Genomic DNA, 13,253 nt, shown 5'->3' with positions numbered 1-13,253 from the left:
CCCATCATAATAATAAGTGAGATTCTAAACTTGTGACAACTGTTCATTCCCTACCTTGTATGTGGCTGATTCCTCTTGTGCAGCTCTCCACGCTCTGGGGTTTCCCTTCACTTTGCTCCAGCTGGTGCAGTTGCTTCTCTCCATCACCACAGACCATTCCAGTCAAACCCTTGCACAGCTCTCTGAACTGCTCTTTGTGGTGAGGGCGCACAAACATGTAAAACCCTGGCCAAAAGAAAATGCAGTCAAGTGCATAGGAAAATACAGTCAAATGCATAAGAAAATCAGTGCCTGACCATGGAAAACTCGTTGCTTTGGAGGGGAGAAATTCTTTGGAAGCTGAATAATATCAGTCAGATTCCTCAGAGTATATTCAGCTTGGTGAAACACTTGATGCTTTTGTGATTTTTATAATTACGGGGTTTTCCTTGCCAGAAGGCAGATGAGTATTTAGTATTGAAAATAATCCCAATTTGTATTGAAATTCTTCCACTCTCTACAGCTCAGAATAAACACCCACCCCAGCACTTCACCTGAGAAGTGATCTAAGAACACAATATCCAGAGACCCTCAGGAAGGAAATTTCTTGTTACTGTTTGGTTGACAAGGATTCACAACACACGTACAGAAATTCTAAAAAACCCCGATTATGACTTACTGCCAAGCACAGACAATTCCACCACAAGGTCTTCTGAGGTCAAAACATTTGCTCAGCAGAGACAGTGACTGTGAAAGAGTGCTCAGGGGGAGGTTATGACTCACACAGCTCATTTTCTCCCACTCTCCACTTTGCCAGGACTAATCTAACTTAACAATTACTTAACACACCAGGATAAGGGTATTCTCTCACAACTTGCAGACTATGGTACCTATTCAAGGCCAGTGGAATATTTATTGTTATCTGCTAAAGACAACAAACAAAATTGCATCAGCATTTCCCAGGATAAAACGAATGCATCATTTCCAGTGAAGAGTCACCTCAGAGAGGTGGGAGAAGGTGGAACTGAGGTGTCACATCACACAAAATATCACCATTCAGGCAGTCAGGATCAGCATATAATGCCTCTTCTTCTTTCAAACAATTAAGTCCAATTTCAAATTTGAAAAACCTGTAGCTCCCTAAACTCTTCCATCACTAAACCCATGAAAGAAAAATAAAACAAAACAAACCACTTCCAACAAAATAAATTATATCACAGCTCCAGAAATATTTTCAGCTGAAGCTCTGTAGAAGAATAGTAAATCAAAAACCTTATCCTGAAACCTGGAAGTGATCTAAGAACTTAGCACCTGTACAGCAATCACTGGCCATGGGAATAAAATTGGGTCAGTTCAATAGTCAGCACTGCCCTTTCTAAACAGCAATTGTAGTAATTGAGGAGAAAAAACAGGTGGGACAAAGGTTAGGACTGGAATTACTGAGATGTTGTGTAATGTTTTTAATGGACAATTTCTACCTGAGCAGACAGAGATAACGTTTCAGAACCTTGACATGTTTTGCTCTCTGAATGGCATTCACTGAACCCACTGTTCCAGCTGCTCTGCTGATCTGGGTAGCTAAACCAAAAGGTGAGACCTCACATGAGACCACAGCACCCACACTTTCCTTTCAAATAAATAAGAATGATTTTTAAAAAAACCCTTACTTTGTAGGAGATGAAAGTCCTGTGGCCTCTCGGTGGTGAGGGCTGCTATCACCGACACCATGGCATCGTAATTATCCGTCTTCTTGTAAGCCAGCAGAGCCTCATAGAACTGGCTGTAGCTGCTTTTATCCAAAGCCCTCTGCACATCACTGAGATAGGCAGTCCTGAGGGCCTGGTGATGCTCTCTCCTGGAGCCTGGAGCCTTTTCAGCCTCTTTCCTTGGAGCTGCACTGGCATTCTGCCCTGGGAGGCAAAGAACGCGTGAGCAGGGCTTGAGGAACAAACAGGTCACTCCATTATATCCACTTCTCACATTTGGAGGGAATTCCTGAACTATTTCAAAGTGGTGAAGCCAACCCCACCTGCCCAGCATGGCCAGACCTGCTTCTGGAAATGGCAGCAGAGCAAATTTATTCTGGGGATCACTTTTAGCATCTTCTGGAGCTCCTTGATAGTTTCAAATGGAGAAATGTGTCAGAAGGTCACGAGGGAATGAGGGTAAACAGATGGGTAAATCAACTCTGCTGGCCTGAAATAGGTAACTTTAAAGTTCAGATTTCTCACCCCTTAATAATAAGAGCAGACAAGGGATGGGGTGTGTGTTTCCTAACAGGAAAATGATGTTGAAAAATACTATCTGACCTGAAACAGCACTCAAGAGAGCACAAGAGTCATGCAGGAAGTCTGCAAAAGATAGAAGCAGCTTGGAACATTCTGCTAAATGCCAAGTGAATTTTATTTACAATATTATTCTCTGATTTCTGCTATGTTTTAGAGAAAAATGTTCTGGTTTGCATATCACAGGCATGCAAATATGGATGAGGGATATGATAAGAAATTTATTTAAATTAACCTCCCATATAGCTTGGTATCTGGATCTTTAAAAGTCCTTTATTGGATAATAAAGATAAGTAGGTTTCAAAACACAGGCTTCATTCAATTTGGTGGAAGTGAAAAAATGGGGTATGCACTTTATAAGCAGTATTTATTGCATATCCTAGAGCTTTCTTATATTTCCACAGAGGCATTCTCTTCTCAAGGAGGCATAGAAATAACACATCCATTTACTCCTATTATTTTCTCAGTTACTTTTTGTGGAAACAAGTTTCTGTGAAACCATTCTAATGATTTCAGGACAAGATAATTACTAAAGATTCTGCTTTATTCAAATATCCTCAAAATAGAAAAGAAAATTGAAAAACAAATAAAAAGAAATGGTATAGCTTTACGCATTAGAAGTATTTAAAGCCTTCCAGGAAACTGGCTTGTTTTTTTAAATAAAGGATTAGCATTTGACTATTCTTTGTCCTCTAAAGAAAGACTTCTAAGCTGTCCAATGATCCTACTCATTTCCTTGTGAGAAACACAAAAAATTCCCAGCTGTTCTCAGGAAAACCCATAATTAAATAAATGAGCCCATGAGCTTGAAGGTAAATACTGGATAGAGTGAGATTAGAGGGATGCACACAGAGATTACACTTAGTACTCTCTGTTTCTGCAGAAAAAGCCAGGCTGTCCATAGAGGGAGTGTACACATTACACCAAGAACAAAATGAAACAGTTTCTACATACCTGAATTCATACTGATGTAATCTTAACTCACACTCCTTAAATGGCTCCCTTTCATGGACCCTGGACAAACAGGAAGCCCAGCAGACCTGTGCTCAACCTCCACTTTTCCCAGCTCAGCCTCTAGTACAAGTGTCTGGATTCAGCTGGTTTCTTTCACATGCAACTTGATTTATTTTATTCACTATTGTGTTTTGTCTTGCACAATCCTTACTGAAAATTCTGAATTATCACCCTTCCCACCTACAGAGGGGGAGCCACTGTGCTAGGCAAGCATTAAGAACACTGGTTTGCCCCAGGAGAACTTCCAGTCAGTGATGAAATAAAACACAATAGACTGGTTTTTATTAAACATGGGAGGATACCTGCACTATTGAGTCCTGTTGTCAAGTGGGATCCTCCTTGGTTCAGGTGGAGCCTAGGGTTCAGCTGAGCACATGAGGCCTCAGAGAATGTACTTTTCTGCTGGCTCTGTTTTTCTTCTGTTAAACAAAACCAGTCCATTAACAGTGAATTTAGGGAAGAATGAACATGGAATGGTGCATTTCAATGTATGCCATCCTGTGCTGAAAACATCTGAGCAACCCACAGAAGCTGTGGCTGCCCCATCCCTGGAAGTGTCCGAGGCCAGGCTGGATGGGGCTTGGAGCAACCTGGGATAGTGGAAGGTGTCCCTGCCCATGGCAGGGGGTGGAACTGGATGAGTTTTAAACTCCCTTTCAACTCAAACCAGTCTGGGATTCCACATAGATTTATTTCTCTGATGATGAGCTACCACCCCACTTTTTCAGAACTTTACTGCTCCAGGATTTCATAGATTGACAAATTTTGTAAGGACACAATCATCCTCTATTCACAATTCTGCTGGCACTATGTGGGCAGCAAAGAAGACACACACAAGGTCATTTAATTCCCCAGAGTAAATGATTTAAGCAGATCAGTAAAATCCCCTTTTGAAACAAAATGACATCGTTATCAACTCTGCAGTAACCAATGCTCAGGCATCTGCACAGCTCAAGGGAAGGCAAGAGGATCATGGAGAGCAGAAACTTAGCTCAGTATTGATTAAATTGAACTTCCTTGCATTTCTACATCTCACATCCTGCTCTATGACTGGGTGAACAAGGACATTTGTCCTTCAAATGCTACAACTGATCCAAGCTCTCACCCATTCTCTTGGCCAGGATCTCCCTCTCCTCCCGTGGGAGGCTGTGCTCAGGTTTGTAGCCACAGCCCAATCCAGTCAGATTGCAGCACGCTTCATCAAACTGCTTTTTATGCTGGGGTCGAACAAACTGGTAAAAATCTTGCATCAGAGAGAGGGAAAGGGGGGGGGGGGGGGGGGGGGAAGAAAGAAAGGAAAAAAAAAAATCAATCCATAACCGGCAATAAATGCTACCGAAAGCTACAAGAGCGGAACTTCAAGGTTAGATAAAAAGGTGCAACTAAATAAATTAAAATCTAAATGCTTTCATCTAATATTTAAACAATAAGCACACTTACAAATTACACAAAGGTCAGCTATTGTGTAAACGTTGAGCAATATTATCACCAGGAGGCAAAACCTCATTTTTTCAAGGTAAATATGAAGTAACTCACCTCTCAGTGAAACAGCCCTTGAGGTGCCTCAGAAAACATGAGATCCAAGTAACTGCTAGGCTGATACTTGAAATAACTGATGAACTGTTAACTTTACACCTCATGTTACTTACTCCCCACAAAATGCTGGTCAACCAGAACCCTAAACATTAAAACAACTTTAGGTTTCAGGTGCCTGACAGTTTTCAAAACTAGATTTAGACCTTGATTTGATGATCAAATATTTTCTTACTTATGTAGATCATAGGAAATTGGGAAACCAAGTGACCGAGCTTCCCATTCTTTAACCTTAGAATTTCCCTGAAACTATAAATAAATGCATAACTATGAAAATTACACAGAAACTACTGTTAAACTAGAAGAAATCTTGGTGGGAATTTGGTTCCTATCAGTACAGTTGTTAAAAGGCAATAGAAAAACCTGCCAGTGCAGTAAGTATCCACGTTTGCCCAGATCGTTTGTTTTATACTCACAATTATCTAAACAGAAAATTTCTCTCTATATTCTATTTACTGCTTTAGCACAGAACTCTTATGAAGGCATCTCTCCAACTCACACAATCACACTCTTGATCTCCAAAGTACCAGGAATAAGTCACTGTACTTTTAGATAAGGCTTAAAATAACACAAACTTCCACAGAATATGATTTTCTTCAAGTCAAGATATGAGCTAACACATGATGATCAGGTTGATGAAAATCTTCTGTTTTATCTGGGAATATAAAGCGATGAATCATCTTAATTGAGTTGTACTTCACATCTAAAACATTTCTGAAGTACTCAAGCCTGTTTAAAAGATGAAAGTCATTATCTACAAATACACCAGGGATGCACAAACACTCTGAAAGTACCTCGCAGCAAGACGTGCTTTTTTTCATCCTCTACAAAGAGGGAGCTCATCTGGGACAGCATGGCGTGGAAGTCATCTGTCTTCTTGTACTGCTGCAGAGCCTTGGAGAAGAGCTCATAGTTCTGCTGGCTCAGGGTGTCCTTCACTGTGGCAATGTAAAACGTGGCCCGCGCCTTCTTGGGCTCCGCCGGCTCCGCTCTGCGCTCCTGCTGCAAGGCAGGAAACGCCCCTCATTAGTCAAAAGCAGCACATGAGGGGTTAATTTTAGGTGGAGCAATTTAGTTTACAATGCCAACAGCACACAGGATAATGAAAGGAATCACAGAACAGCTGTGGTTGGAAAAGTCCTCTAAAGTCATCCAGTCCAATGGCCCAGCAAGCAGCACCACTCTCTCCACTAAAGCATGGATGTTTCCACCTAACAGGGTGCAGTTGTGGCAGTCACCCCCATAATTCATCTTGACAACTGCCAAAACAGAAAACTTCAAGAAAAATTCCTAGAGAAGGCAGCCAAGTATCATTGCACAATTCTATTCTTAGGAGAAGGGTTAACAAAATGACATCTATGCCAAAGCTGGAGGCTGAGCTTACTCATCATGACATCAGATAGCAACAAACTCCAAACACAACCTTTTGCATGAACCTGTTCTCTTCCTTCTATCTTCTCGCGGATATTATTGGCTTTGGGATCAGTTTCGTTTGCCAGGTGCTTGGCAGATTGTCAGACAGGGAATATCCAGTCAGGACAGCACCTTGGACAACTACTGGCACTCACATCACCCAGGGAATTCTCCTGAATTTATTGTGACTTAAGCAATGAGCTGCATAATGAGTTAACTGGGTTTGGAGACAGGACAAAACATTAATGCACAGCTGCAGAGCTAACGCACAACCATGACCCACCTCATGGGGGTAATATGTGATCCCTTCCCCCAAACTGGTCAGTACAAACATTTGAGGCTCTACCAGAGCAGCTGGACTTGCTGATCATTGTAGGTCCCTGCCAACTGAACTATTCCATTTTTATCAAAAAGAGTGAAACCACCCACCACCCCGGTCAAATTGTTCACAAAGCAATCAGTGTCAGAAAACAATTCTTTTCACCTACCACCCTACGTGGACCTTGATTTGGTCTGGGATGTCTGGATTTGGGAAAGAGCACAACAAATAGCTTTCAGATGTGCACAGATAAATATTTACAATTTGGAGAAAAAACACTTGTTCTAGCATCACTTATCTGTCTGCCTGGAAATTTCCAATTCAAATTAAAGCAATCTATAAAGCAAAGGGATGGCACAGACACAGGGAAACACATACTGTATTGCTGACTAGCTTTATTTTCTTCCTTCCTCCTTTCTGCTCATCTGTTAATCTCTTCTCATACTGAAGGGAAAGTGTGGACAGACGATGTGCCTGTGAAGATGAAAAGAAAGTAAGTAAGGTACAAAAAATGCTTTTCAGAGCTGTTGCCCATTTAATTTAGGTATTTCCTGTAGTAAAACCTGGTAACCCAGTTTGTGATACCATTCAAGGAAGTGAAACAAGTCAACCTAAATTATTTTAACAGAGCCTGGGCACATACCTGTTTCTAGAGGGTAAAAATTTACTGGACAACTCACAGAGACCAAACTAGAAGAAATGAAAGACAAAGTTGGTCTTGAGGGTGCAAATTCCTGGCTAAGAAAAGCTGGACTCACAGCAGACTGTTCCAAGGCAGCCTGACAGTGTACACAGACTGTGTGTAACCAGTGGTTCACACTCCCCTTCACTTTCCTGCCTGGAATTCTCTTTACATAAGGGAGTGAAGAATTGGAATATAAGCAGCAAGTAAAATATTTATGATACATACAGTAAATCAGAAAAAATATCAAAACCATCTTCTTAGTCCTGTGCTGTGTACAGGCAGCACATTAAAAAGCATGATTCAGCAGAAAAAAGGATTCCTAGACATGAGTGTAACTCACAAAGAAATCTGATTACGGGGAACTGTTATTACTTGAAGAGATTGAGAAATTATTACTTGTATTGTGAATTTTTGAGATGGCAAAGCAAATTCTTTCAGAATGAGAGCAGTTAAACTTTCATTATTTAGGGATCAAGAGTGCAGTGTAATTTTGATTAAAGGAAAAATGATAACACAGATACTATGCTGAATGGTGAAGACAGGAAATTACACCAACCCCATCCTCAGTCCAAATCCAATGCTCAGTGCTGGACTCAGAGTGAAAGCTGTCTGCCTGAGAGCCACTGCCTGTCTCAGAACTACACTCACGAGACTGCTGGGATCAGGTCATCAATTTGGAAGCAGCACAGGGTGACCCCAGAGCTCTCCACGAGCCTCAGACAAGCAGCCAGGCCAAATACACAAATAGGCCAAATACACAAATAGGAAGTGGACCTGAGCAACTGTCAAGCTATTGGGCTTATCAGCTTACTTAACTCCAGGAAATGCTGAGCTCTGCCAAAAGCACTGCAGCTGTGTTAAGAATATTCTGTACCTGAGTTACCAAAGTCCCTGGAAATGTGCCAGGCTTTCCAAAGAATAGGTTTTGGTGTCAATGCCATGGCCATTGGGTGACAGAGCCCATTTCCCGCTTGGTTGCACACAAGTTAAATATTTGCTGCCCTTTGTACATTCCCTCTGTCCTGTACGTGTCTCCATTCATGTCCTTGCCTTGGGCCTACTCAGATATCCCCCAGACACTCCTACATTTACACATTTTACCTCAGGCATTCTTCCCCTGGGCAAAGTAATTAAGAATGCTGCAATAGGCATTGCTAAATGGGTCTGCAAGCCAACAGTAAAATACTCCAGCCAAGTAAAGGCAGTCACCTCTCCAATGACTGCAAACAGGGATTTTGGGAAAGCAAGAACACATCTTAATCACTGATGTATCAAAAATACCAATCCAAGAGGAAAGAAAATTAACAGCACAGAAGCAGCTTTGTTGATCTTGTGATAAAAGATTTTTGATTCAGATAAAATACTCCACAAGTCAGCAACATTCCTTCTCTGGGGAAAATCAAAGATTTTCATCTGTAAATGCAATTTCTAATCCATAAACGCTCTCCCACCCTTTTTTGAATTCAATATCTGGTCTCATACCAGGTGTTGACACAGAGTCCACCCAGGACAAATTGTGTATTTACAAATCCCTTCTCTGAGAGCTCCTTGCTCCTCAGAAAGCGTGGTTAACTTCCAGGAATCTCTGGTCAGCAGCCGTGGAGCACAGAACAAGCACATACCTGTCGATCATCTACTTGAAAGTGGCAAGGAAACCCTTTGATTAATTTAGTTATGAGAACGTGCAGTTACTGGTGCTGATTACAGTGAGTTTTTCTCAACAGAGGATTGAGCTGGTTCTCTGGATGCCAAAACCATTTTGCTTTAGAGCTTGCAATTTTGACTTATAAGGAAGTATTTTGCCATTACCTTTTCCTCTCCTTGCAAATCAGTTTCCTCCTCTGCATCTTCACTGCTCTTCTCACTGCGCTCCAAGGCATCCAAGAGCCCAACACATTTTCTTCGGGGTGAGACAAACTCTTGTTCATATTCCACACACAAGCTGGGTGCTCCATCTCCATTTACTGCCATCACAACACAACACAGGAGACAAATTCACACTCCACATTCTCTCCGACATTTTCTTTAATTTAGTGATATCTTCCCATCTTACAAAGCAACACACAAATATGTGTTGATGAATTAAATAATCTTCTACCTCTTGCAAAATTGCATTATACAATTTAGTAAGAAGACTGCTTTTATACATCACTTCCAAAATTGCTGAAGCATTTGTTACCACAACCTGGCAGACTGCTCTCAAACTTTTCCTCAAGTCACTTAACCCCAAAATGGCTTAGGATCAATGGGAAAATGTAGTAAACGCCAGAGTTTTTTCCCCAGAGAATATTGTTCATATTCTCCATGGGAAAAGCACCATGGAGAATCTGAACAATAGGAATGCTGAAACAGCAAAAGAAAATTCCTGTTTCCCTGTCCTCCGCTCTTAACCTATCTCTGTAACCCTATAAGACAATGCCATGTTAACCCTTTACCCATTGGTCAAGCTTGGATCCTTTCCAACCCTATAAAAGAAGCATACTGTACCCTGTTAGGGGAGAAAAGAAGAAGAGCAGAGACCCTTCAGGGACCTCCCCAAACAAAGCCATCTCCGTGGAACAGCCTGCGCCTTCTCCTTCTCCTCTCTCTCCGTCTGCTGCAGCCTCCAGCCCAGGGCACCACTACCAAGCAAGCAGAGCTGAAATCCTGAGAGCTTGTAATCACCATAGAGCTGGTAATCACCATGCTTGCTGGATGGCAGCCCCACGGCGTTGGCATGAGCGAGCTACCTTGGGCACCTGGTCCCTACCCAGGGACTGAGCCCCTGAGCCCTAGTGCTCTGCTTTATGATAAGGCCAATCAGAGCCTTTATTAGGAAAGTCTTACTGCAGCAGCTGTGTTCAATTATTTTAGATTTATGGATTTTCCCAAAACTGAGTTCCAGAATTTTTAAGAGATTTTGGTACAAATCATGATTTATTACTTTTAAACAGAGTAAGTTTTTTTAAAGCCTACAATTCTTATAGTATCAATACCCATAAGGCATAGTCACCAAGGTCCCAAATTACCTATTCTCACTAATCAGAATCCAGGTTTCAAATATAAGAATTTTGTCAAATTAGTATCAGCTAGATATTTCTGTAAGGCATTAGCTTCAAAATGTATTTCCACTACTTTGTGGAATCACTCCAGCAGTCAGTTACTGAGGAAAGTCACTATCTTGATAAGAATGGGAATACATTATGATCAGTATGACTACACGGGAGTTTGACGTTACAGCTGATGCAATACAACTGAAAATCTCTATTAAACAGGAAATGCAGCTTCCTCCCTTCACCTCCACTCATACATTCCAGCCCGTTCTGTGAGATGGATCTGGCAGTCAAGTGTATAAAAGGTAAATAAACTGGTTCAGCAAAGCTCAGCTGCTCACTCTGCAACTGCACAAAAGATGGATTCAAATCAATAAAGGAGCAAAAAGTGCACAGTTGGAAACTGAGAGGGGGAAAAAAGTGGTGGCCAAAGTAATCCCTTTTAACAATAACCAGCAATTACACTGGCTGTTACCAGGCTTTTTAAAGCCTTACTTATCTGTAACAACTGGCTTAAAGGCAATGTGAATTCACCCTCACTCATAACTGATTCAGAACCACAGCTTTAAACAAACTTCACTGCTCTATTCCAAACCAGCAAGCAGTCTGGAGCGCTGAAAGAATATCTGACATGAAAAATGCTTTATTGTTTATCTTTATTCTTTAGCATTCTACCCACAAAATTTTAAATATTGTTTTGTTCCCATGTTCTTTTTGTTTTCTTAGATTACTGAGTAAGAGCCATCTATATAACAGGATGGACTAAGGACATACGGAAGCCAGTGCTAGGCAGAAAGAGACTTCCAGGTCTTATTTTCCAAATTATCTGTGATATTCTACCAAAAACTCCTCCTTCTCTGTGGGACAATTTTGCTAGCCCCATCTGCCTCTTTTCTCTGCAATTTTCTTTGCAATTGCAACTGGTTTCCTCCATTTTCTAATGCTTAACTGTGTCCCTTCTGACCAGATTTTTACATCAGTCTTTGAGCTCTCCTTGCTTTCTCTCCCATTTCAGTTTCTAGCCTCTTGATCCTCCTTGTCATGGTTCAGCTTAAAACAAAAAGGTGCATCTGTGAGGACCCAAACATTACCTTTCCTTTTCCTCTTCAAACTTGGAACATGATCATCCAGGTTTTTAGCTTTCTGCAAGGAGAGGACCTGCTCAGATGAAGTAGATGGTGCTGCATTGCTTTCACTTAGGGAACCAGCATGTCCAGGAGGGCACTGAGGCAGGGGTGGGGGCATCTGCAAGCAGTTTACAAAGTGTTACAACAGGCAAAGGCCACTTTTCCACTCCATCTGTGACTAAAAATCTCAGCAACAATCCAAAGACATCTTCTTTTCCCCAAATAACCTTTGGCAGAAAGACTGTTACACACTCTGGGTTTATGGGCTTTTGATAAAAAGGATCAAACAGCTCCCCAGTGACACAGCAGAAGTGCAGTAAGTGCACTCTAAGTAACCTGGTAGCAGAAAAAGGATCAGGACCTGCTAAAGAAAATCAGTTCCTAATGCTATGCCTGCAAAAACAGCTCCTTCTGACATTGGGTTGTGTTTTTCATTTACCATGAAACTGTCACTCGTAATAAGAAAAGATCATCAAGTCCTACAGCATCATTCATATGTAACTAATCACCCTGAACAACTAAATTAGCCTTGTGTTGGCTAAAGCATCTTCCAGAAAGCTGTTCAAGTCTGTAAATGAAATTTTTAAGTGCTTATTTTAATCTTAACCTCTGTTTTGGAAGCAAAGAATTTCCCATTCTGGGTTCCAGCCCATTCCTTGCTATGATTTTCTCCAGTGAATTAGGAAGCCTTTTTACAATATTACTTTTTTAATCAAGGAACTATTACAGACAACATCAGCTTCCTAATGCTAATGGAGAAGCTATTTTAGTAAAGATGACCCAGTGTTGAACTGCAATAACAACTGATGGTTTGTATTACTCTTTATTACTAGTCAGCTTCAATTTAAATTTTGGGGTATGATTCTTCCACACACATAACTTCTCCCTGAGACAGAAAGTCTCTGGATGCCAATACCAGTTCCAGGATTTGCATACCAGCCAATAAATACATGTTTATTTAGGAGGAGCTGGAAGAGGAAGTTATTTCTGTGATGTAACCTAATGAGTTGCCCAGCATAAGAACAACATCCTGTCCCAGATCACTCATGAGAAAGATGAGACATACCTCCTTCCAGTAAATCTTCCAGTGTTTAGAAGTGACAAGTGACCCCGTTTTGGGCAGGCTCGTGAGGAGCAGAGAGCTGGATTCAGTGATCCTTAAGCATCCCTTCCAATTTGAGACCATCTGTGATTCTCTCACATCTCCCACCTAGCTTAGCATTCCCAGTTTCCAGCACTATTCAGGAAAGTGGTTGTTCATTTTGGGGGTTTTTGAAAAGACACTTACCCTTTCTTGAGCAACACGAAAGAAGACAGAGACACTTCTGACTGCGTGCCCGAAGTTGTCAAAAACGTTCACGTAGGGTCGGACCCACGAGGGCAGTTTGCCCCTGACATCACAAGTTGTGAACCTGGGCAGGATGGGAAAACCTGAGAATTATTTGCCAGGTTGGGCTAAATTAATTAAAAGAACCCTAGATCACTATCTGTCTTAGGTTGCAATGCAAGATGAGGCCGGGGGTGGGTATTCTATTGCCACCTGTTAGAATTAGGTGGGACAGTTATCTTGTGTTAAAGCCAGGTGGAGCAGTTTTCTTTTATCTCTTCCACCCAGCCTCCCTCCAGGGAGATATCTTTTGTTAATGGGCCATTGAGTCTCACTGCATGGCTGATAAAATTACATCATCCCACTGGGAGATGCTCTGCCCAGGGGGAGGAGCCAAGCATTCCTACCTGGATATAATCTGAGACTTGGAACACCACAGGCAACCCTTTCCCACTGGATTCCCAGAGGAAGACCAGGCC

The 13,253-nt window shown here is 41.6% G+C and overlaps 1 protein-coding gene across 3 annotated transcripts in view; it reads right to left on the bottom strand.

Annotated features, from left to right (window-relative positions):
* The window catches only part of RTEL1 (regulator of telomere elongation helicase 1), a 45,373-nt gene that overhangs the window by 7,297 nt on the left and 24,823 nt on the right, over positions 1–13,253 (bottom strand). For 2 of the 3 annotated variants that reach the window (XM_071446846.1, XM_071446848.1), the window contains exons 25-33: positions 12,736–12,859; positions 11,412–11,565; positions 9,098–9,252; positions 6,982–7,077; positions 5,666–5,873; positions 4,384–4,521; positions 3,581–3,697; positions 1,647–1,889; positions 55–225 (exon numbers count right to left, since the gene is read on the bottom strand). In XM_071446846.1, coding sequence (XP_071302947.1) covers positions 55–225; positions 1,647–1,889; positions 3,581–3,697; positions 4,384–4,521; positions 5,666–5,873; positions 6,982–7,077; positions 9,098–9,252; positions 11,412–11,565; positions 12,736–12,859 — 1,406 coding nt within the window. The remainder of the gene's footprint in view (positions 1–54; positions 226–1,646; positions 1,890–3,580; positions 3,698–4,383; positions 4,522–5,665; positions 5,874–6,981; positions 7,078–9,097; positions 9,253–11,411; positions 11,566–12,735; positions 12,860–13,253) is intronic. The other variant, XM_071446847.1, reaches the window with a different exon arrangement.

The sequence above is a fragment of the Agelaius tricolor genome, unplaced genomic scaffold (genome assembly GCF_023055355.1).
Source record: "Agelaius tricolor isolate 1412-34295 unplaced genomic scaffold, bAgeTri1.0.p SCAF_23, whole genome shotgun sequence".
NCBI lineage: Eukaryota > Metazoa > Chordata > Aves > Passeriformes > Icteridae > Agelaius > Agelaius tricolor.
Note: the sequence above shows the minus strand (reverse complement) of the source record. Positions and strands in the feature narration are given on the sequence as shown.